This window comes from Lissotriton helveticus, chromosome 1_1 (assembly GCF_964261635.1).
Source record: "Lissotriton helveticus chromosome 1_1, aLisHel1.1, whole genome shotgun sequence".
Lineage (NCBI taxonomy): Eukaryota > Metazoa > Chordata > Amphibia > Caudata > Salamandridae > Lissotriton > Lissotriton helveticus.
In genome coordinates, this window is record NC_136057.1 from 727,668,264 (window position 1) to 727,692,861 (window position 24,598).

General features: G+C 44.3%; 1 protein-coding gene across 1 annotated transcript in view; it reads left to right on the forward strand.

Moving 5' to 3' along the window:
- The window catches only part of DCN (decorin), a 390,395-nt gene extending 367,486 nt beyond the window's left edge, over positions 1 to 22,909 (forward strand). Inside the window, exon 8 of the mRNA XM_078674259.1 lies at positions 20,274 to 22,909. Within this exon, the coding sequence (XP_078530385.1) occupies positions 20,274 to 20,468 (195 nt within the window). The 3' untranslated portion in view covers positions 20,469 to 22,909. The remainder of the gene's footprint in view (positions 1 to 20,273) is intronic.
- Positions 22,910 to 24,598: the final 1,689 nt, after the last annotated feature.

Consider the following 24,598-nt stretch of genomic DNA (forward strand, 5'->3'; position numbering starts at 1 on the left):
TACTGGTGCATCTCTTATTCATTCTTTTTATTAATGATGTTGGCAATAGCCTTCTGAATCTGAACTTGGATTTTCCACTCATTGGGGGAGATAAAATTCCAATACTGCTTGTCGCTGATAATGCAGTCCTTCAATCTTGCACTAAATTCTTGACAATGATGTCTCGGAAATCTTTGAAATGAATTTATTTAAATTCATGGCCGACCCCAACAAGCCTTATTTGCTGCAAGTGGTTTGGTAACCAGAGTATAGGTGATGTGTGGCTCCAGTCAGTCTTGGTGTCCCTACACTTGGAGGGTAGGATGGATCTGACCAGTGGGAGCACGGCGACCCCTACTTGGACAGCTGCTGCGTCGGAAGTCTCGGTAAGCAGCAGGACCGTGAATCAGGCATTTCTTCTTTGGTGCATGCATTCTGCAGGGAGTAGCTCCTCTACTCCAAATGAGTTCTCTGGCAATTTGCAAAGCAATGGCAGCCCTCCGGGTTTCTTGGGGTATGCACAGTGGCAGGATGAGTTGGTTTCTGCATGAGGGTCAGGTACAGCAGGCAGGCTAGCAGGTTTGGCATTGTCAGTCATTGCTCCTCTGTTCTCATGTCAGCAATCTTCTTTGTTCACTTCTTCTTTGCGTCCATCAAATCTGAAGTCCTGGCATCAGGGGTGGAACCTATATACTGTATTTAGGGGAGATGCAGAGAGTATAAGCTAGTAGCCAAAGAGCTACCTACCTTTAGGGTGACTACACCTTCTATACGACCACTTCCTGTGGAAAGTGGGCATAACACTGACACAGAGGACCAACTGCCACCAAAAATCAAGATGGTGGCATTTTGTTTCTAGTCATGTTCAGTTCACGTAGCCCACCTTAGGGTTGTTACTAGCCTGAGGGTGAGCAGGCCTTCTGATTAGCTACTTTTCCCACCTGTCTATGTGCCAGAAGGGTCCAGGGCAGGGGATGGAATTTCTCATGTCTGGGGGCAGCAAGGGTCGCATATAAATGGCGGTGGAGACCTTTGATATTCTGTTTACTAGTCATCATGCTTGGAGGAGGTGATAACATGGCGGAGCAGCCATTGTTTCCTACCTCAGAAACCATTAGCGCTCATCTCCAGGGGGTCAGAAATGTGTCTGTGGAGGCACGCTGGACAGGATCTGTCAGCCAATACACTGGAAGTTTGTAGGTTTTCAGGGGGTACCTCTAAGGTACCCTCTGGGTGCATGTATTAATAAATCCATCACTGGAATCATTGTTGGGTTATTAATATAAGGTGTTTTATACCAAACACCGTAGGCTTCAATTAAGCCAATATATAGCTGGGAAACTAGTTTTGATCAGTGCCCAGTACATACTTAAGAGGGCTTTCCTGTTCACTTGTACTGTCAGTAATAAAATTGGACAGCACAGGGGCATCTGCTCATGAAGATATGTCCTCACATGTAATATAATGCACCCTGCCATAGGGCTGTAAAGCCTGCTGTAGGGGTGACCTACAAATATTACATGTGACGTTAAGAGACATCCTGTGTGCCATGTCATGTTTTCACTTTTTAGGGCACCTTGTAACACAGTCTGCAGTCGCAGTCGGCATGAGTTTGGTGCTGGGTCCCTTGCACAAGATGTTCTGCCTTTCCTAGGGTCCTTTCTTACCTATGCCAGAGGTACCAAGGGTACCACTTAGTAGGAACTTACAGAGGTGCTAAAGGCCTGGCCAATTGTGGATCAATAGACCAGTTACCATGTTTTGTTAAAAGAACATTGGCCCTGGGGACCTGATTAGGTGGAAGCCAGTGCACTCCAGTCAACGTTGCATCAAACACCAAGCAAAAACTGTGGGGACCATTGCAACAAAAACCCAGTTTCCTACAAAATAGATTTATTATTATTATTATAATTACATTTATTGAGCGCACAGCTACCCGGAGGTTACCCGGCGCTAAAGAAAAACAGAAAATGAGTGAGTTTAGAGGGGATCAGGACATAAAATTAAGTATTAAAAAGCCAGGTCTTTATTCCTTTGTGGAATGTCAAGTAGCAGATTTCAGATCGCAAGGATTGGGGCATAGAATTCCATAAAGAGGGTGCCAGTAGAGCAAACGAGCGGCCGCCCATTTTAGCTCTGTTGACCCGAGGGATCAGAAACTTGTTTTGTGTAGAGGATCTCAGTGTACGGGAGGGAACATACTGCTGGACTAAGGAGGATAGATATTTAGGAGCTTTACCCATTTTAATATGGTGCATTATGCAGAGAGCTTTAAATTTTACTCGGCTCTCAATGCGCAACCAGTGCAGCTTGCGCAGATGGATGGAAGCCGATGACCTGGCAGGCAAGTTACAAAGAAGGCGGACTGCCATATTCTGGACCACCTGAAATTTCTTTGTTACCTCTTTACAGGCACCCAGAAGCAGAATGTTCCCGTAGTCCAAGCGTGAGGTGACAAGGGCCTGGACCACTATCCTCAGGGTGTCAGCTGGAAGCATCCACGTGATTTTTCTCAGCCACCTTATGATGGTAGTACAGGTGGCAGAGACTTTTACAACATGTTGCTTAAAAGACAGCTGGTTGTCAAAAAAGACCCCGAGGTTGCGAACTGAGGCTGAAGGGGTAGGATTGGGACCCATCTGATGAGGCCAATGTTGAGGGCCCCACAGCGAAGTGAGAGGGCCGAATAGAAGTAGCTCAGTTTTGTCACCATTCAATTTTAATTTATGACTGTGCATCCAGTTGGCAATTTGCTCCAACCCGGACTGTAAAGAGGACGTAGGAAGATGTTTATTGGTGGATAACGAATAGACGATTTGTGTATCGTCTGCGTAAGAATAGATTGTGAGGCCTGCTTGCTCTGCCAGAAAGGCAAGAGGTCTCACGTAGAGATTGAAAAAAAGAGGGCTGAGAATAGACCCCTGGGGCACACCGTGAGGGGAGGAAAAGATGGAGGAGAGAGACGAGGAAGAAAAGACTTCAAAAGTACGATTAGAAAGAAAATTAGCAATCCAGGCCAAGGCGGCACCATCAATACCCACAGATTTCAAGGTGGACAGCAAGATAGAATGGGAGACGGTGTCAAACGCGGCACTCAAGTCTAACAGAATGAGTGCCACAGTCTCCCCGCTGTCCACCTGTCTTCTGATGGTCTCAGACACACCGAGTAGTGTGGTCTCAGTAGAGAAGCCAGCCCTGAACCCAGATTGAGAGCAATGTAGAAGATTGGAAGATTCAACATAAGAGGTAAGAAGAGAATTAACGTATGTTATATTTGTGGTCCTCGGTTGAGTACCAACACAAATAAAATCTTTTGACTTTGACTTTGACGTGTTTTTCAAGAATCTTAGAGTAGCAGGGAAGAAGAGAAATGGGACGAAAGTTGGAAGGGTTATTAGTGTCCGCGTTGGCCTTTTTTATCAATGGAACCACCATCGCATGCTTCCATTCGTTAGGGACCGTAGCTTCAACCAAAGAAGCATTTAGAAGATTCAGAATGATCTGGAGTATGGTTGGAGCCACAGTACGCAGTATTTGTGGAGGCATAGGATCCAGGGGAGAACCAGATTTTATTTCTTTAAGATAGTTTTGAAAAAGTGAGAGCGAAATCGGCTCCCAAGAGTGAAGAGAGGGGGCCGTGGGAGTTGGATTAAGTGCATCGCTGGGACCAAGGTTGGGTAAGTGAGGCACGGACGTGGAAGAAACGGTGGGAGTAGCATCGAAAATAGCGTAGATTTTATCTATTTTCTCCAGAATTTTTTTTGCCAGGGCATTACATTGGATTGTGTCCAGACAGGGGTCTTTAGGTGCAGAAGACATGCCTGAAAGATCTTTTACCACTTTAAACAAGGCCTTTGGTCGATTTTGGGCATTGAGTATGGTCATGTTGGCATGATTCGCTCTGGCGGTATCACAGGCGGAATGATAAGCCCGCAAGGCGTCCTTATATCTTGTTTTATTAGACGTACAATAATTGGAGCGCCAAATGCGTTCCAATTTTTTGCAACAAGATTTTTCAAGGCGAAGTGAGTCATTAAACCAGGGGGCCGGAGGGTGATGGATCTGAGATTTATTTTTCTGAGTAGGAAGGCAGGAGTCTAGGGCTGATGTCAACCAAGAGCTGACGACGGACACTTCCTTCGTGGTGATGATGGAACACGTAGGTTTGGAGATGTCAAGGCAGATGTTCAACTTATCCTTGTCTAGTCGTTTCCAATTCCTACTAGCCTTGTGAGGGTCTAAACTAGTGGAAGAATTGTGAGTGGATATCCTAATTGAAAAATCAATAATAAAATGATCAGACCAGATAACAGGAGAAGAGGAGTGGTAAGTAATACACCTAAGATTCGAAATAAGGGGATCTAATAAATTACCTGCTTTATGGGTAGGGCCTGAGTTAAGTAAGTGAAGGTCCAAGGCGGCTAAGTCCAATAATAGGTGCGTACTTATAGGGCAAGAAGCTTGATTAAAATGAATATTTAAATCTCCCACTATAAGGAGATTAGTGGATTGTAAAATCAGAGGGGCAATAAGCTCAGGAAGAGCAGAGGCCCATGCAGAGGCTGAACCAGAGGGACGGTAAATAAGGATTCCTGTCAGAGTGAAAGAAGGAGAAAGAAGAAGTTTAAAGATACCTGCTTCGCAACCCGGAAAATCAAGGTCTTCCCATGAGCAGGAAAAATCTCTTTTAAAAATAACAGCAATCCCTCCGCCCTCCTTGAGAGCACAGTTTCTCCCCACAAAGGTGTAGTTGTTGGGGAGGGCCATGGCGATGTCAGGGCCGGAGCTCTCGTTGAGCCATGTTTCTGTTACAAACATGGCTGCCGGGCTGGATGACTCAAGGAGGTCAAAGATATCTCTCCTGTGTTTAGGGAGAGATCGGCAATTAATGCTATAAAAGTTCAACTCAGGGCATTTCGACTTAGAAAAGGGAACCTGATGTATAATAGGCGAAGTGTCCCAGAAAGTAGATGAGAGGGAATCTGTGACCGAGGTAACAGAGTCTAGTGTAAGAGCACATTTGGGACATGTTAACGGTGCATCTTGACAGTTCAGGTTAGGGGCAAAAGTGCAGGGGGGTGGCTGTAGACTCAATAGGGCCGAGCGTGAATAACTAATGTAATCGGGGGCAGAACGAGTGGCCCCTGGTCCCGGCCTGGTGCGGACGGGCGCAGACGGGCAGGACTTTGGCACGACTTCGGCGCGAAGTCGGCGCTCCCGCTACGCTCGTCCGCTGCACTTCCGGCACAAAAGAACCATTTTAGCTTGTGGGGCGGGAGGGGCAGAGCACTAGACCGCTCGCCGGCTCCTCGTCTCACACAAGATGGCGCCCAAAGTAGTTGAACCCAACCAGACCTTAGTTGTCTGTGGTGGGGGCTACAGCGCTTCAGGGAGAGGCAGGTAATACCCAAAATGTGAGCGCCGAGTGCGCAAAGACAGTAAAAATTGTTTTTAAAATTGTGAGCGAAAGTGAAGCATAAACATTAAATACAATGTATAGCAATTTTAAAATAATGAGCATCAGAGCGCAAAAGCGCAAGCAACAGAGATCCCACAAGCAGAGTCCTGGCTTTCCGCCTCAGGACTTACTCACTCAGCTGTCAATCGCGGATGGTTTTAAGCTTGTGGGGCGGATTAGTGAATCATGAATTTCATATAGGTGTAGGTAAGGGTTGCATACTTTTACAGTTGTATATTGAGTCTATGGTCATTTTTACTGTGCGTTTTAGTACTTTTAGATACTGTAAAGGGTGATACATGGCACTCTCCTACTATACATTTATCTCACCAGTTCAACCGGAAATTAATTACAATAAGTCTGCTGAACATTAATTTGAGCATTAGCCGTAAGCTGGTACTACACATATTTCAGAGTTTAAGTTTTTACCTTTTTTGAAATATATTTTATTGTATGGCTTAAACATGGAAAGCTGAAAAAAATATTATTCCCTTATTTATTTATCTGCTGCTATCTGTTTTTAAATTACTAATGTGTGGGCATATATTTAACTTTTTAATCCACTGAAAATTGGCTAATGGGTCGTGGGTAGGTGTTCAGAATAAGTGCTGCTCTGCAGTCAGTTGTATAAAACAAGAGGACACAATGAGGTTTTATTTTACCCAAGAGCCATAGCTCAAATGTTGTGAATTGTGGGTTTGACTTTCATTAGCAATGATGTTCATGCTTTGTCTTAACTACATGGATAGTGTTACTAAGCCTCTAAAGTGAAAGTGAGACATCAATGCATACAACAGTGCTAAGTAAGTTGCTAACAATACCCACCACTTAATAGTGGGTCAAGTGTACTCAGATCCAGTCATATTGCCTATCCAGCAACAGAGCGAATGTCTAGGACCACATATTACTTCCCTGATGAATACACTGCCTTGCTCACTAGGGCTTTTCTCGGTGAGAAATAATTATTTTGGTTACTTATTGCTCCTGCCTCTTTTTTCCACTAGTCTTAGCGTACATAAGTGAATGTCAGAAGTCTTACAAACTCTGCAGTGAATTTCCACATGCCCCGACCTGGATCTCATAGTTACCCACTAGCACAGGTCCAATATGTAATGTGAAATAATAATAAGGAACAATGAATCATTCATCTCAGTTTACCTATATTCACCCACCCGGCTCATCTCACTACTATACTTACCGTACTCACCAGTAATAATGTCACAATTCTGTACAAGGTCCAGTTACATCTCAATAATTGAACACTGAGCTTAACCCCTAGTAGATGTAGCACAGATCATACAGGCTTAACTTAAGAAAATTAGGGAAGCATTTATCAGCACCAAAACATTCAAAACCTAGAAAGAACAACACAACTAAAATGCCACTAAAATTAAAAATAGATTAAAATGTAATGAGCAAATAGATGCCCAAATGACAATGAAAGATGTAGCGAACCAGAGATATATTTTTAAGAACTTTTAGGTAAAGAAAGTACAAATAAGCGTTACGCCCAATTGTGGTCATTTGGTTGCACTTGACCGATACCTAGGTGTGAGTTTAGGCCGACAGTGATGGAGCTCTTGTTGGATACAGAAACCAAGTTCGTAACGATCGGACCTTTTACCTTCCAACCTAGGGCCTAATTACAACTTCGGCAGTCCTACAGAGGACGGTGCTAAGTGCTGTCTGCTGTAGGACTGCCAAAGCTGTGGTGCTGCTGCCCGCCAGATTAGGAGTTAAATCTTGGTCTGGCAGGGGTGCTGCAGCAGTCTGACAGCGGCAGTCTGTCAGGCTCATAGAAGAGCCTAACATGCAGACTGCTCTGTCAGAGTGCCAACTGCACCTTCCTGTATGGTGTGGAACACATGCCACACCGTGCAGGAACTGGGGGTGAAAATTCAGGGGGGGAACTACATGTGCCCCCTGCACACACCCTCTGGGCCCGGATGTGGCAGGTGGCCCTACTAGGGCCCCTTAGTTGCCTCACTGCCACTCTTTTCATGACCGGCTCACTGCCATTGAAAGGGTGGTAGTTTGGCAACTCAGAATTTGCTCGGCTGTGCCGCTGCGGCACCAGCAGCATATACTGACCTCAAGCTGCCATGCTGTGGGATTCAGGATACCGGCAGTGGTCCTGTGGGGGTCCGACTATCACACACCATGAGTACTGCCTATGGACTGATCGCTGTCTTTAAAATCAGGTCCTTAGTCTCCAAAATGGAAATTGAAAACTCTCAGCAGGGCACGCCGGTTGAGATGGGTTCCTTGAGGGAAGACAGCTGTTGGACAAATACCCAGTGGAGCCATTCACTTTTTATTTGGAAAAACTCCAAGCAGAAGAAATTCAAAACCTGCATCCCTTTATAAGTTCATAGTATATGGTACCAATGGTACCCAGGGCATGGGTGGTAAAGGGGTCCCCGGGGCTAGCAGCACTGTTTGTTCGACCCTGAGTGAGACAGGTAAACTACTGACAGCAGTCCTGTCACTGCAGACTGCATGAACAGTTTAAACTGCTCTATTTAGACTTTGCCCTCACCATGTGTGGTAAAGTCAATACACTGCTTTCAATATATGTCAGTCACCACTAAGGAAGGCCTCCTGAGCCTAGGAGACAGGGTGCCTTATATTAAAGGTGTGGGCATATAAGTGCAAGTATTTATGTCTCCATAGTGGCCTTTACCATTTAAGTACAGTATAAGTGATAGACGGTTTATAGGATAACATGGGATTGCACCCAGGCAAACCCGAGGCGGGCAGCTTCATTAGAAAGATAATGGGGCCTTCTGTTCCCTTTCTGAGAGCCATTTAAATTTCTGTGCAGGAGGCCAGCAGACTGCCAGGGGACAGTTAGGAATCATTGCTAAACAGGCTACTAGAGGATTGAGGAAGGAATTTGCCAACATTCTAAAAATTGCATTTTACTATCATATTTGATTTTAAATTCCTATTACTTTGAGTCCTTGAACCATGGTTCTAGCTATTTCCAAACTAGAGTTATGCATTATAAGGTGTTATGATGCAACCCGTTGTTTTTCTATGGGAGACCCAGCCTTGCCACAGTGAAAAACGACTTTAGAGATTTCTCCCTACCAGGACATGTAAAACATAAGCCTATGTTCTATTTTTATAAATACCATATCCCCTACCCTATGGCTATTTAGGGCCTACCTTAGGGGTCACTTATAAGTATTAAAAAGGAAGTTATAGGTCTGGCAAAAAGTGTTTTTTGCCACGTTGCATTTGCAGTTCATAAATTGCATGCCTGGGTTGCAGGGTCAGGCCTGAAGGCATGCTTTGTATTGTCACTAGTCTACTAGTGACATTTAACACACAGGACCTGGGTCCACTGGGTACCATAGACTAGTGACTTGTAGACCAGTTAAATATACCTCTTCTACATGCTTTTAGGGGTCAGAGCACATACACTGACAACTGGACGGCAGAGACCCAGTGTTTATAGTCCATATACTATCAATAAAATCCATCAAAAAATGTTGGGTGACAATGTCTAAAGAACATTTCATTATGCAGCGGTGTGCTCAATATACCCACCCTGGTTGTTCCAACACACTGTAGTTGCAATCAAATATGCCCGCGTACTAACGTTTCATCACAGAAATGAAAGCAGTAAAATATGTGTTGGAAATCACCATCTTTTGTGTGGCACCACACCAGATTTTTCCTTGACTTTTGCTGGCTGTGCACTTTACCCCTGCTGACCAGAGGTAAAGTGCCTGTACTCCCTCTTTGAACATGATGAAAATGGCATACCCCTTATTGGCATGCTTAACTTACTTATGTCAATCAGTATATGGTATAGAGCTGATAACAAGTAAGAGAGGCGTGCTGCATTTTTTTTCTGCTTTTAAAATACCTGATTACATTTTCGATATTGTGCTCATTTTAAATTGTTAATTCACCACATTTCATCACAATTGTTCCCCTCGCTTCCCCGGTCCACCACTGACTCTGTCAGCTTCTTGTGGAGGGAAGAGTATTCGAGGAGCACACCGGAAGTGACTGCTACTTCCTCTGTGCATCCTGCACCAATTAGGGGCCCGGCACTACAAAAGACTGTTGCCACGATCGAGCTCTCTAGCTGATAACAAGTAAGAGAGGCGTGCTGCATTTTTTTCCTGCTTTTAAAATACCTGATTACATTTTCGATATTGTGCTCATTTTAAATTGTTAATTCGCCGCATTTCATCACAATTGTTCTCCTCGCTTCCCCGGTCCACCACTGACTCTGTCAGCTTGTTGTGGAGGGAAGAGTATTCGAGGAGCACACCGGAAGTGACTGCTACTTCCTCCGTGCATCCTGCACCAATTAGACGGGCCCTTAGCAGTTTAAAAGACCAGCGGGGCGGGAGTGCAGCGGACGAGTGCAGCGGGCACGCCCTCAGCACGCCAAAGACTCGCCTAAGACAAGCCCGTCTGCGCCCGTCCGCGACAGGACGGGGCCAGGGGCCAGGGACTATGGCTATCTCCGATTTCAATACTCGGAGAACGTACACAGCCCAGGCATTGCTAAGCATGCAAAACTACCTCCCCAGGAGATGTAGTAAGTTGACAGATACCAACTTGGAAGGCCCATTCTCTTGCAATCACTGTAAATCTCAGTTCAGCACACTACCTGAGGACAGAAAACCGAGTGAGAAACAAACTCAGCAACTCGAGGGGGAGCCGACAGGCGGCTGGACCACCCAGAACCACAGGAAAAATTCGCCCATCTCCTGGGGGAGTAAGAATCTGCTCTGTAACATCAGATCCCTGTCCAAACACTCCATAGAGGTCTGGGACCTCATCACCTCTGAAAAACCGGACATTTGTTTCCTGACGGAAACATGGCTAAAGCCCCACTCGGTCCCAACATTAACTCTTGGGATTCCAGCGGGGTACAAAATAGACAGGATCGGCCCGTCAAGATAGGAGGGGGAATTGCAATTGTGCACATCTCGGTAATTGAAGGAATATGTCCCCCGGAGCTAGAACTTCTGATTTTTAAAATTAAAACCACACCCAAAGGGTGCAAGAAAGGTGCCCTAGTCTATCGCCCCCCTGGTCCAAATATCAATTTTTCAATCTCACTTTTAGAATCACTGGCTCCACATGTACAGGAACACGAAGACGTCCTGCTTCTAGGTGATTTTAACGTTCATAGTGACTTAGCAGAATGCAAGGAAGCACAATCACTATTAGTAGATCTGTCTTCACTGGGATTGAAACAAGTTAATAGCGGCCCACACATAAGGCAGGACACACCCTGGATCTGGTCCTGACCAATTCTCCATTGACTAAATGTCTACCCCCTTCCCAAGTAGAGTGGACTGACCACTTTCTTATTGAATTTTACACTCCCATAGCTAACCCCCTGCCAACTAGTCAAATTTCCCTACCTACTAAGAGAAGACAGTGGCACAAAATGACTCTGGAATCTTTCAAAGACAGATATGTTGAACCCACTTTGACCCCTACTGTGAACATTGAGACTGCTATGGATAATTTGGAAGGGGCAATTGCCACAGCAGTAAATATCATTGCTCCCCTAAAACATTTCAAAACTCGCCCAGCTCAAAAACAAGAAGTCTGGTATTCAGAGCATCTTAGATCATTAAAACAAGCAGCTAGAAAACTCGAAAAGAAATGGAGAATATCTAAATTGGCCGAGGACAAAAAAGGTTACTGCCATTCTCTCTCCTCATACCACAAAGCCATTTGTGTTGCACGAAAGAACCACATTGCATCCCAGCTTATGACTGCGGGAAACTCTCCTAGAGTGCTTTATCAAATACTGCAATCTTTCGTGAAACCTATGGCTTGTGAAAGTCCGGAGCTAGCATCGAAGCAACTCTGCAACGACATTTCGTATTTTTTACTCAAAAAATAGACGGAATTTATGAAAAAATTATCAACTCTACTCAATCCTTTGATGGAGAAAAATCATCTCCTAGGTCAATGGTAGAGACAGTTGCAGAAACTTTCTCCACCTACCTCCTTGACTGGTTTCCACCTATTTCTTTAGAGGAGGTAACATCCCTAATTCCCCAGATTAAAAGTGGATGCCCAACTGACATAATTCCGGCAAGATTAATGCCTATGCTGGCCAATGTTCTAGGCCCTGGGATTCAAAAACTTGTGAATCTCTCCCTTAACAACGGAGAAGTCCCCATGGAATGGAAAAGGGCCTCGGTCAGGCCTATCAGGAAAAACTCAGCTATCCCATGGACAGAATTCAACAATCTAAGGCCAATATCTCTTCTCCCGTTCTTGGGCAAACTTGTTGAGAAATATGTCAATCGACATCTATCTAACTATGTGGAGTTGGCAGGTGGATTGGACTATTCTCAATCGGGTTTCCGGCCCAAGCACAGTACCGAAACCACCTTGATGTCAGTCGCAGACGATCTACATATGTATCAGGACAAGGGCTTCTCCGTGATCCTGGTACTATTGGACCTGTCTGCGGCGTTTGACACCGTGTCTTACAACATCCTGACAACTCGGCTGGCCAACATTGGCTTGAATAACAAGGCTCTAGCCTGGCTTAGGAGTTTTCTATCTAACCGGACCCAACGTGTGACCTTGGGGGCCTATCGTTCAGAAGAGACTGAGATCTCAAAAGGGGTGCCACAGGGCTCTTGTTTGAGCCCCACCCTCTTTAATAACTATGTGGCACCCCTGGCCAGCATCATGAGAACGTATGGCTTTATTCCGGTGTCCTACGCCGACGATACCCAGCTCCTCTTCCCTTTTAAACATCTCACCCCGAGGTCAAGAACTCCTTTTCCCAAGGTATGAAGGGTGTGGCGCATTGGATGTCCACCAACTATCTTCAATGCAATGTCGGTAAGACCAAAGTCATGTTGTTTGGAGAAGCAAAACTGCTATGAACTCCGGACTGGTGGCCACAAGATCTTGGTCCAGTCCCGGAGCCAAAGCAGGTTGTAAAAAATCTAGGAGTCAGACTAGATCAGGAACTCTCATTAAAGCAGCATAGCAACTACGTTGTGGGTTCATGCTTCCACGTAATTGGGCTCTTACGGAAAGTATTCCCTCTGCTTCCCGACTCGGTCAGAAAAACACTGGTGCAGGCTCTTGTTTTAAGTCGCATAGACTACGGCAATGGCCTGTTTCTGACCGCTAATGAAGGAGTTCTAGCAAAACTCCAAGTGGTTCAAAACACTGCAGCTCGATTAGTCCTTAACGCCCCTACCCGAACCCCTTCCAAACCTCTATTGGCAAAACTTCATTGGTTGCCCATAAAACAGAGAACCAAATTCAAAACTTGCTGCATTATTCATAAATGCCTTAACGGTTCAGGGCCCGAATACCTAAAAAACAAATTCATCCCCTACGTTCCTACACGCTCCCTCAGGTCCAGTGACCAGGATTTGCTATGTGTCCCTCGGACTAAGAAGGCTTGACACGGTGGTAAGGCACTGTCTGTGGTTGAACCCTCTCTTTGGAACAGTCTCCCTAGAGCCCTCAGACAATGCTCAGAACACCTACAATTTAGGAAACAACTTAAAACCCATCTGTTCCAACTCTAATCATCCAATCTAGCTAAACTACTATACATCTTACCGTTGTGGCTGCTAAAGCGCAGAGATACTCCTCCGGGAGTTGAATCAAGCGCTATACAAACCCGCAAAATAAAATAAAATAAATAACATGGTGTGCCCAAGGCCTGTAACATCAAGTTCACCAGTGGACTGTAGCACTCACTGTGACACCCACTATAGTGGCAGTGTAAACACAACTGCAGGCCTGCCACCAGTAGCCTGGATGTGCAGCTTTAAAACTACTTTTAAAACCTGTCAAAATAAGCCCTTTTTGAGATGCCTAAACCACCTTCTTAAAAATGAATGTCACCCCTAAGTGGACCTTACTGCCTATTAAGGCAGGTGCGTTTTATTTAAGATTAGGACATGTAAAAGTTTAATGTTAAACATTTCCTTACAGTGAAAAGGCCCAAAAGGCTATTTATACTGTAGCAGTGTTATTCCTATATTATAAGTATTTGTTACAAAATCAATTCACTGGTAAAGGTGGATTTGGAATGAATACTTTAGAACATATACTTTTAAAAAGTTGCTTGTTACCTTCCTTAAGCCTCTCAAAGCCCATTTGCATGAGCTAACATCTATTGCCCAGGTGCTGAATAGCCCCCTTAATGAGGTGTGAAATTGATCCTAGAGCTTAGACAAAGGCCTTGGGTTTGTGGAGGTGCTCTGGTTCTCTGGCAGGCTGATCTGGGGAGTGCCCGGGAACATAATTTACTTCAAAGTGGCCTAGCCTGTCACAGGCAGATGTAGATAATTGCTGAGACTGCCCCTTCCTTTGTCCACCGAGCCAGCCAGACACCAGGCCCAGTGGGTGAGGAGTTGCCACCAGAACCAGTTTTGAGTGACAAAAGAGGAGGGATGGCTTATTTCCCTGGCCACACATGTCTGGTGAGCACATGTGAAAAAATGTTCTGCCATGTTGGTTTTGGGGAGAGATGGGCAATCTGGCATTGATTGCAGTACAACAAGCAGAAAGAACTGCAAACATGGGTAGGGTCACCACTGGGAATGTTTACCCCATTGGTTAGGGAGTGGTCAATAGTTTCACCCACCCACAGGCTGGCACTGGGCATAAATGTGCCGTTCCCAGTACCCTTGTCAGATCACTTTTGGACCTGTATAAAAGAAGAGGACTGAGAAGAGCCCTGAAGACTTGACATTCTCTCCCTCTTGTATCCTGAAGAAATAAGTGGACTTCAAGCAATGGAGACCAGATTTTCAGATCGAAAAAACGGGATGGGCAAAGACAGAGCAATAGGTAGGACTAAATGCCTATTTGGTCTCAGGCCAATAACAAAAATATAAATGTATAAATATTTTGAAATTAAAATACTTATAAAGCGCACGTTCACCATGCGGTTTCTTGGCGCTGGGAGCACAGACCATCAGACAGTGGGGAGGGCGAACTACTGGTGAGGGAAAGCTTGGGCAAAAAGAAAAGTTTTCAGAGCTTTACGAAACTCAAAATAGTGGGAGGAAGACCTGAGGGGAAGGGGAAGGGTGTTCCAGAAGGTGGGCGCAAGTGTAGAAAATTTTGCACCACCTGACCTCTTCTTCTTAAAGCGAGGAACAATCAAAAGTGATTGTGAGGAAGAACGCAGGTCCCTGCTAGGGTGATATGCCTTAATCTCAGAAGAGATAAAGCCCGGGGCCGTCCCCGCCCTCGCCTGGAAGGTGATACAACCCATTTTGAACAACGCTCGTTCCCGGACAGGCAACCAGTGCAGAGCTTTGAGCAGCGGGGTGACATGGTGAGACTTAGACAGATTATACATAAGTCGGGCTGCCTGGTTCTGCACCAGTTGAAGTCTCCGAAGGTTATAGGCGGGGACACCGGTGTACAAGACGTTTCCGTAGTCTAAACGGGAGATCACCATCGCAGACTGAATGAGTTTGAGGGCACTGAAAGAACAAAAACGGGACACCTTACGGATAGTGCGAAGAGTGAGAAAGCAGGAGGAAACAACTGAGCTAATCTGAGAGTGCAGAGTGAGATGAGCATTAAGTTTGATTCCTAAGGTTTTAACTGAAAAGGAGGGGACAGGAAGGGAACCCAGGGAAGGCGGCCAAAAGGAAGAGTTCCAAGGACTGGAGGTACCACCCGTCAGAACCAACTCGGTTTTGTCGGGGTTGAGTTTTAGATGGTTAAAACTCATCCAGTCCCTGATGAAAAGCATAATGGAGTGAAAATTTTGAATGGATTCTGAAGAAGAAGATAAATTAAAGACCAGTTGAAGATCGTCGGCATAATTGTAAATACTGACATCCATCTGCTGAAGTGCAAAAATAAGAGGGGAGACATACAAATTAAACAGCAAGGGAGACAATGAGGATCCTTGTGGGACTCCACAGTGAACCCTTTGAGAGGGAGTGGAGAAGTTGGCCAGATGGATCGCCTGGGTGCGGTCCCTCAGAAAGGAAGTCAGCCAGACCAGGGCGGTCCCCCTGATGCCAGCCGCCCTGACACGGGAAAGGAGGATGGAATGGTCCACCCTTGACAAATCAAGGAGAACCAGCGCCTGGGGCCGGCTGGCATCCATACCTTCTCTGAGGTTGTCCATCACCGAGAGGACTACGGACTCCGTGGAATGTGCCGGGCGGAAACCCGCCTGGCGAGAGGCTAAACAGCTGTTTTCCTCCACAAAGGCACTGAGAGTACGGGTGATATTGCTTAGGAAAGGGAGAAGGGAGAACGGACGGTAATTAACAAGTAAAGATGGGTCTGCACCAGGCTTTTTCAAAATGGGGATGATAATAGCGGATTTGTCGGACTGGGGAACAATGCCATGGGCCTGGGAATTGTTAAGGAAAGTGAGCGGAGGGGAGGGACAGGCTGAGTAAATTTGTTTTAGAATATGTGCAGGGCAGATGTCTGATGGGGAACCCGACTTTACCATTGAAAGAAGGGCACAAAAAGATTCTTCAGTCAGAGAGGGGAAGTGGTCAAGATGTATTCGGGGAGAGAAGGGCTGTGGATCCAAGAAAGAGAGGGAAGGGGGGCAACATTAGACTTAATGACAGCAATTTTCTCTATAAAATGACTGTTGAGTGAGTCACACAGAGTCTGGGATGGGGAAGATTTAAGGGTGACTCTATCCGAGAAAGCTAAATCATGCACAACAGAGAATATCTCTCTCGGCTGATTCTCGGCGAGCAGAATTTTGGACGAGAAATATTCTGTTTTGGTACGGAGAATGGATTTTTTGTATTTATTTAAAAGCGTGAAATATTGAGTTTTAAAAAGAGGGCAGTAGGCACGGCCCAAGGCGCGCTCCGCTTGCCGGAGAGCCAGTTTTTCCTCTTTAAGTGTGGCATTAAACCACCTATTGGCGTCGTAATTGCGCCTGGTAGTGACTCGTCTAAGTGGAGCCACCTGGTCGCAGCCACTGCTGAGCCAATTATTTAAGGAGTCCATTTGAGAATGAAAAGGGGAATCACGAAAATCGGGACAAGAGACAGAAAGGGAGGAGCAAAGAGATGTTGTGTCCACATGAGTCCAGTTGCGGGCCCAAACGTTCCTGGGAAGGGTTTTTTTTTTAACAAGGCTGGGAGATATAGAATAAGAAATTAAAAAATGGTCAGACCGGACACATGGGGAAACCACCGGGGGAGAAATAGGACAATTGAGCGACCAAACCTGGTCTAAGATATGACCGTGAACATGAGTGGGGGTGTGGACATGAGATACGAAATTGAGGGAACAAAGAGAGTCAGAAAATTCTTTGGAGGAAAAGTCCGGATCAGAGGGCCAATAGTTGAAATCTCCAAGTACCAGGAAGGAGGTATTGTTCACTGCCAAGGTGGCCAGCAGGTCTTGGAAAGCGGGGAGGAAGTGCGAAACAGATTGTGGGGGACGGTACATAAGCAAGCAAGTGAGAGGTGGCGAAAAGGATGCAGATCGGACCACTAAATAGTCAGCTGTGGCAATAGGAGAGGTTGGTAGTGACTGAAAATCAATATCGGCACGGGCAATGATAGCAACACCGCCACCCGCCTTACCACCCGGTCTGTTGGCGCGGATGGCTTAATAAGGGGAGGGAAGGGCAGCCAAAAGAGTAGGAAGTGAGTCTAGACAGAACCAAGTCTCCGTAAGGAATAATAGATCAGGTTGACGCGTGTCTAGCAGAACAAAAAGTTCATGAAAATGCTTTACCGCCGATCTGGTATTCAAAAGGAGAACGGAGGTTACAGGGGTCACAGGACAAGAAAGGGGCGGCTCAAGGGGGCCACAGGCAGGAGGAACGGAGGCCAGACAATGGGGGGTAAGGGCAGACGGCGTGAGGCCGAATTTAGAGATTTTGGCAATGGTGGAATCTGCCAAAGTCCACGGGCCCTGCATGGAGTAGAGTTGGGCGGGTGTAAAAGTAAAAAATTGGGCAGAGTGGAGTGCCCCTGGCCCCGGCCGGCCGCGGACGGGCGCAGATGGGCTTGCCTTTGGCGCGCCCGCTGCGTGCGTGCGCATGGGGCGTCCCTTTTGAGGAAAAGGGAGCGCGAAGGCTGCAGCGCTCACCTGTAGCCCACCACTGCCCGACCAAAGATGGAGCCCGCAACCCCGTCAGCCCTCCGGAAACAAGCGGCACTCAGCCGTGCCGGACCGGGGCTAGGGGAGCGGGAAAGGCGGCAACAGATGGCGGCGGGAAATGAGGCACACAAACAGCAAAATAGTAAGTTTTAAAAGTTTTTTAAAAATGAAACATAAGCCAAGCGAGCCCAAGCGTCGCCAGCGTCCGCAAACCCACTGCCACTGGGCTAAAGCGTTTTCAATTAAGAATCACAAACAAGAAAGATTCTACAGCCACACGGATCTTCGGTACAGGTATTTATTTGGCAGAAAGAAGACGTGTTTAAATATTGCACTCAATGCACACCTGGGGCTGTATTACACTTTGGTATTACAGAATTGGGCCGCAGATGCTTGTTTGGCCTCTTTTCTTATACAGATAGCGCTGGTACATAGTCAGCATCAGTGCTATTATTAGGGAACATTCCCATGCAATGAAGGAATCACTTTGCCTCTGCTCTGTATTACAGATGTGGGCACAAAGATAAACATGCTTTTAGAAGGCACACTTTCAGTGCGCCTTCTAAATGCAGCCCTCTAAAGGGATGAAAGGTGGACCCATGGACGCCCCACACATTCCCTTGCAGGCATGTGCAGTCACTCACTGAACCCTCCTTTAGCCAATCTCTATTCCTATTTAAAAATGCAGATGGGTTACCATCTGCACAGAGAAACACACAGCAGCTTTTAAACAGCTGTTCCATATTTCTCTTGCATGCACTGCCCCTTGGGCACCTCGAGTTCGCAGCTATCCTGAGGGCAGCACATTCTTCCCGATAGGGTGCACTTTCCATGTTGACAACTACATTTTTGTTCTCCGTCACCTTAAGTAATGAGGTCCTTTTATTTTAAACCACCCATAGCTGTCTCCCTCAGTCCTGATGATGACCCCCTTTGTAAGGATTCCAATTCCCTGCATACATCTTTGTGGTCGAAATGTCAATGGTTGTTTTTTTGCTTCCACGTACAGTCAACAGAGATTGATTTACTGTGACATTAAAATACTGTGGTCTTTCATGTATATTATGCCTTCATAATGGCTGGATAGGCTACTGTTAGTTGTTGATGTATATAATTATTGCACATCTCCCTTCCTTCTTCGCCAACCCTCACCAACTAACATCCTTTGAGCACTCTCCCAGTTCCTTCTTTGGAGCACCTTTCCATACCTAAGTAGACATTTGTGCTGCTATTTGAATTTGAATAACATGTTGCTCTACAAAAATGAATACATTGCTAAATTTGATTTACTAAAGGTGATTTTGGATTATATGTTGAGTTAATTTCCATTGGTACCACTTCATTCTATATTGTAATTAACCCAGGTCCGGTGGATTTTTGGGTTCACCCATTGTTTAGTAACTCTCTTGGATGGTATTCTTGCAGGCAGTGAGAGGTAATAGTGGAGGAAGAAGGGTGTGGCCTCTTAACATAACGTTTAACCTTCTGCACTTTCTTTCACAAACTGAGCACGGTGTATAGCTACATTAAACAATAGAAAACACTGAATTCCAAGAAGACTGCCCACTAGTATTGGCTCCAACAATGCTTGTGATCCGCAAGCATTAGCAGTGCCAAAACATTCACTGGAAAAGCCAGACCAATTGGTTTTGCCAATAATTATTTCATTGAGTGCCATTATTTTAACTCTGCTTGAGATCTAGGTGGAAATGAAACCATTGAATAGAAGTGTGCCACACTCTGTAGCCCGACAAAAAGGGCCCAATAAGTTCCCTCCATAATGTGGATGGGATGTCTCTGGTCTCTAACCCTGTTTCATAGATTTTTGTTTATCGATGGAACAAAATATTGTGTTGTTTGGGTGAATGTTTTTAATTAGCAGCAAGCCCTTCTTTTAGGCCGTTTGTTGCACTCTGCTGCATTTTTGGGACAATTGTGGTGGTGCTGCATGGAGGCTGCTTAAGATGTACTTTATGTAGCATGGGAGTGGTAGTCCTCACTTCTGATGGGTCTTATAGCCACCCGCTGGTCCCCACTCACACACACACTTCACTTACTATATTTACACAAGCAATATGCTTCTCTAAATCTGTGTGGTGGAATCCTTTTTTCCATTATCACTAACATCAAGAAGTGGATTAGAGGAAGAGGGATACTTTTTATGTGGAAGCATCCTTCAGTTCAAATTAGCCACCTCAGGCGGGATGTCATTTCAGTGGGGAAATCTCTCTCACTCCAAAGGCAACACTTCACTGTTTGCAACTTAAATGTGTAATGGGTGGTAGAGTCCCAATGTGTGGTAATCTGAAATGCTGCCCAGTGGGGTTGTAGTGCACAATACATACCAGGACCCATCTGCCAGAAAGTGATTCTTTAACCACATGTGCACCGTGAAAGCCTACCTTTGATAAGCCGTTCAGATTTCTTAAAGTAAAAACAAAGGTCTGGAGTTTTTCTATGTTATGCCATCACTAAACAATGCTAAATAGGTCTTTCATTAGAAATAGTTGTACTGTATAGTGTGTTATTGCACTATAAAACGTATATAGTGGTTTATATGCATGGTGAACCCTTGACTACTCGGATTGGCAATGGGTTGATGGGAGTGTATTCTATGTGCATGGCTGATATGACGTGATCTGTAGTTTAGCTAACTTCGGTAACATCTTTATTACTGCAATGTTACTAGTTCACTGTGATGCTCACTTTATCCCCATTTCACGGTCTTGTGATTATATTGTTGCAGGTTGTCTACCTTCATAACAATAAAATTGCTGCAGTTGATATCAATGACTTTTGCCCTGTTGGATACAACACCAAGAAGGCATCTTACTCCGGAGTGAGTCTCTTTAGCAATCCTGTTCAGTACTGGGAGATCCAGCCATCTACATTCAGATGCATCTATGAACGCTCCGCCATACAGCTGGGAAATTACAAGTAATCGCCTCGGATCAATGTTGCTCACTACTATTTGAGATATGATGCATCCTTTTTTGTAAAAAACTTATTACCTTTGTTAATTGTAAAAATTCTGTAAGAAACTCCAAAATATTCTAGAACAGTGAATAACATTCATTGTTAGAAGAAGATTTGAATTTTTCTGAAGTATTAGCCTTGTCAAATCCCCTTCTCACCATACAAATTTACAAGGAACTTGTGTAAGTCAGAAATGTAACACATCCCTCAATATCCAGTGCAACTGCCTGCCTGTTATAACTTCCGAAATAGGTAGCCAATGTCCAAATTTTAATCAACCGTATCACCTTTTCCTATATGTATGGCTTGCCAAATTCTGTACATTCAATGTAAAGCGACGGAACATGGCTTTGTGCTCCTATGCAATTTAAAAAGAGCGATCTATACAATAGGTGCAAATGTTTTATGCAAATGATCATGTTGCTACTGTTTTCTGTTTTTAAAAATAAATAGTAAATGCAATGATTCATCAAAGTTGTGCTGAGATCAACAAAAAATGTCTAACATTTGAATGCCTAAAATCAAATTTGTGACTGGATTGACACACGTGTATCATTTTTGTTAGAAAAGCAATTTCAAAGATTAAACATTCCAATTGCAAAAGATTTGCACCGTAATATTCTATGATACTGTGGAACTGGAACTTATGATCCCCAAATCTAACGCTGATACATCCACAACTGGTAGGCTATGACTAATTACTGTCAACAGACATTTTCTGTTAGAAATGGCATGCTCAGGATAAAGATTATCATTAAGTTAAGGTAAACTGCAATGTTATACATTTTGTTTATGTAAATAAAGTTCCTGTAGGATCCTGTATCGAAGGACACTGCCTATATCCACATCGAATACACCAGCCAAATTCACCAAGGGCATATAAAAGGATTAAGAAACAAGCTAGGAATGCACAAACTCCCAGACAGAAATTACAGAGAGCCCTTTGCATGCGATTTAGCTAAATATAAAATATATTTCACGCCGCAGTTTGACACAGTCACTTTTAAGTCATTTTAAGTTGTGCATCATTAAAAAAGCGTTAAAGATAAATCTAGTCCCTGTCCCATTATGTAGCATGTTGACAATTGTTGTCTGCATTTACTATCAACCTACAACGTGCCTTAATACCCAAATTAGCATAATGACAAGCCACTAATCCCGCATAATAATCAATGACAGATTAACTCCTGGTAGAAATGCCGTTGACCAGTTACAAAAGATTTCTTCAGGATTCAGGTGGTTTCCAATGTATGTTTTTTACACAGACACAATTGCTATGAAGAATATTCTAGCTGGCATCACTTCTACCATGTTTACAGATGTAGCAGGCTTATTTGTTCTTTCCTATAATAGCTTCTTAGCCACGTCTGCTTCCCTTGCCTTTTTTTTGCATGGTACATAAGGCATAATTTATGTACCCTGCAGAAAAAAAGGCAAGAGTATAAGACCCAAATATTCCAACCAGATGCAGAAGTAAACTTAACTTTTTCCCAGGAACAATTACTTAGATTTACTCCACAAGGATCAGAACCACACTGCCTTAGGATGCCTACATCTAATGAAGTACTTTCTGGAAAGTTGTGGCAGAAAGACTCCCTGGGTAAATGTGTCCTCAATTTGATTTAGATTAAGGATTATTTCATGAATCTAACACGTCAAATATCTCATAGCTTTGCCAATGTGGATTCACGCACTTAAAAGTGCTTGGATTCATTTTTGGTGTAGTTATATCTTTTTCTGTGATAATTGATCATGGAAGAGCAATTCATTAATCACGGTGGCTTCTTCAGGTCCAAGGAGGCATGAAGCATCTCTTTCAGTACAGTACTGTAAGACTTGTCATATGAAATGAATGCGTGTCCTGAGGGAAAAGTGTTGTTTATTAGGTTCAGGTCTGAGATCATTTCAGGTTTGCTTCCTTTACTACCCTTACGTTACCTACACAGATGTCTACAATTCTCAACAAATACCATCTAGAATAATTCAAGTAAGTCCTTGTTTAAAGTAACCATGACAGATGCATGATATCACGTCGTCACAGCTTCAAGAACTAGTGAAATGGAGCAGCTGGCAGCCCATGTTATCATTGGTGAGTGAGTGTGTGAATAGAAAAGGCATTTCACGAGTTTATTCAATTTATTTGACTTTAACACGAGCCCTGGAGGTTTATGAATATTTGTTAAAACATGCTGTAACCTCTTTTTAGAATATCTATCTTGCACATGCACTTATAGGGAAATCTACTGTTTCTGCTCACGTCAAAACATGTCTTACACTGAGGAAACATTCTCACTTTGTTATTAATTTCCTCTTTAAAAAAAATCTTTTTAAACAATTGTATGCAAGCGTAATTCATTTTGTTGAACAAAATAAATCGTTATTCTTTGAACTACAGAGAACTTTGAATTAATGAATCTCTTGTTTTATTGCATGGGCGACGATGGTATACAAGGATGAAATCATCCCAAAAAGATGTAGCTGATTCGATGTTTCCCTTTCATGAATCCTGTAATGTTGAAAAATGTTCCATGTTAACCATGTTCAATATGATAGCCTGCTCTTATTTACTGATAATAGTGAGAGGATGCGAATTGTTTTTTTCATTTATATCCCTCCTTGGCCCATTGTCAGTGTCTGGGCCTAGCTTTCATGATCAGTGCTGCCACCCTGTGGATCATGCCTTTCATTTTTAATTTGAAAGAAAAAAACATCATAATTTAGACTAGTCTACTCAAGTCAAAGTTTATCTCATAGTGGAAATACCGCCATTACATATGAACACGCATTAAACCAGCACATATGAGCCAGGGCTAGCATTCAGAAACCAAAACATGGTAAATAATGACAATTAGTTTAAAAATAATTTGCAATTTCTGTGTACAGCTAAGTATGTAGACAACAAATATATTATTCGCAGATCTTTCCAGGCTAAAATATAATCTACAGTGTCTGAAGTACTTTTGTAGCTAAATGATATTAAACCTCGACAATGTAGTGCAACATACTATATGCAATATAGATTATATCTTATACTTCAGTTTTAAACAGGCGCTGTTCCCCCATAGGCGTTAACCCCCTGCATGTCACTACATTCCTGACTCTTTATTTTAAAACATAAATCCTATTTAAAATACTTTGGGCGTCATTACAAGCCCATTGCACCGCGGGTGTGTCATTTTATTTGATGCACCGGCAGCGCAATAGGCATGCCAATATTTACAAGGGCCTTAAAGTCACCCTGCATGCTTTTTCATGGCCTTGTTAAATAGGGGCCTCTTTCAGGCATTTCAGTGTGTCATGGGTGTTGCTGTGGGTATTCAAACGCAACATCCATGGAACCTGACACATTGCCAGATTTAGAATGTTTTGTAAAGCTGGGAATGTGTCAGAATCCTACACCTCGCAAAAGGAGAAAACGTTATTTTATTTCTCCTCATTTTTAGGTCTCGCAAGCGAAGTGAAGCAAAAAGCCCTTTTGCAGGGGTTTTAAAAATGGACCTGGAAATTCCACACAGCTCGTGCGTGTTATTTCCTAGGTCCATTTTGATTGGGTTTTGAGTGCGTGTTGTTTTTAAACAGAACGCGCAATAGGCCATAGGCGGTTGCGTAGCTCCGCCCCTGGCCTATTGGTGTCTGTTACGCGCACCAAAGTCCATATGTCTTATATTATTGTGCCGACACGGGCGCCATAATTGAAGACATATGCCTGCAGTGGCGCGCGCGCACCACTCGCGGCGTTTCTTTTTTTTTGGGTTCCATTTCATGGCGAAGCCTGACGTCTTGTCTGTAATGTCCTCGTTCTTTTATTTCCCCATACTGACGTCTACTCCGTTGAGCCTTTTTACTGCTTTTTTTATGGGTATCTGATAAGAGAGAAATATAACAATGAGGGTTTCCCTGAAGGTGACGACAGCGAGCGCACTGATTCAGTTCCTGAACGTGTAGGCAGCCTGTGGCCTTTGCGTTGGCACCTCTTGAAAGAAACAGACACAACACCTTCTTGACCCGCCGGACGCACTCTAGCTGTGAGGAATCACAGGGATGCGGGCTGCGCCGCTGAACTTGGCCCCCGGGGGGTGCGGTTATTTAATTTAT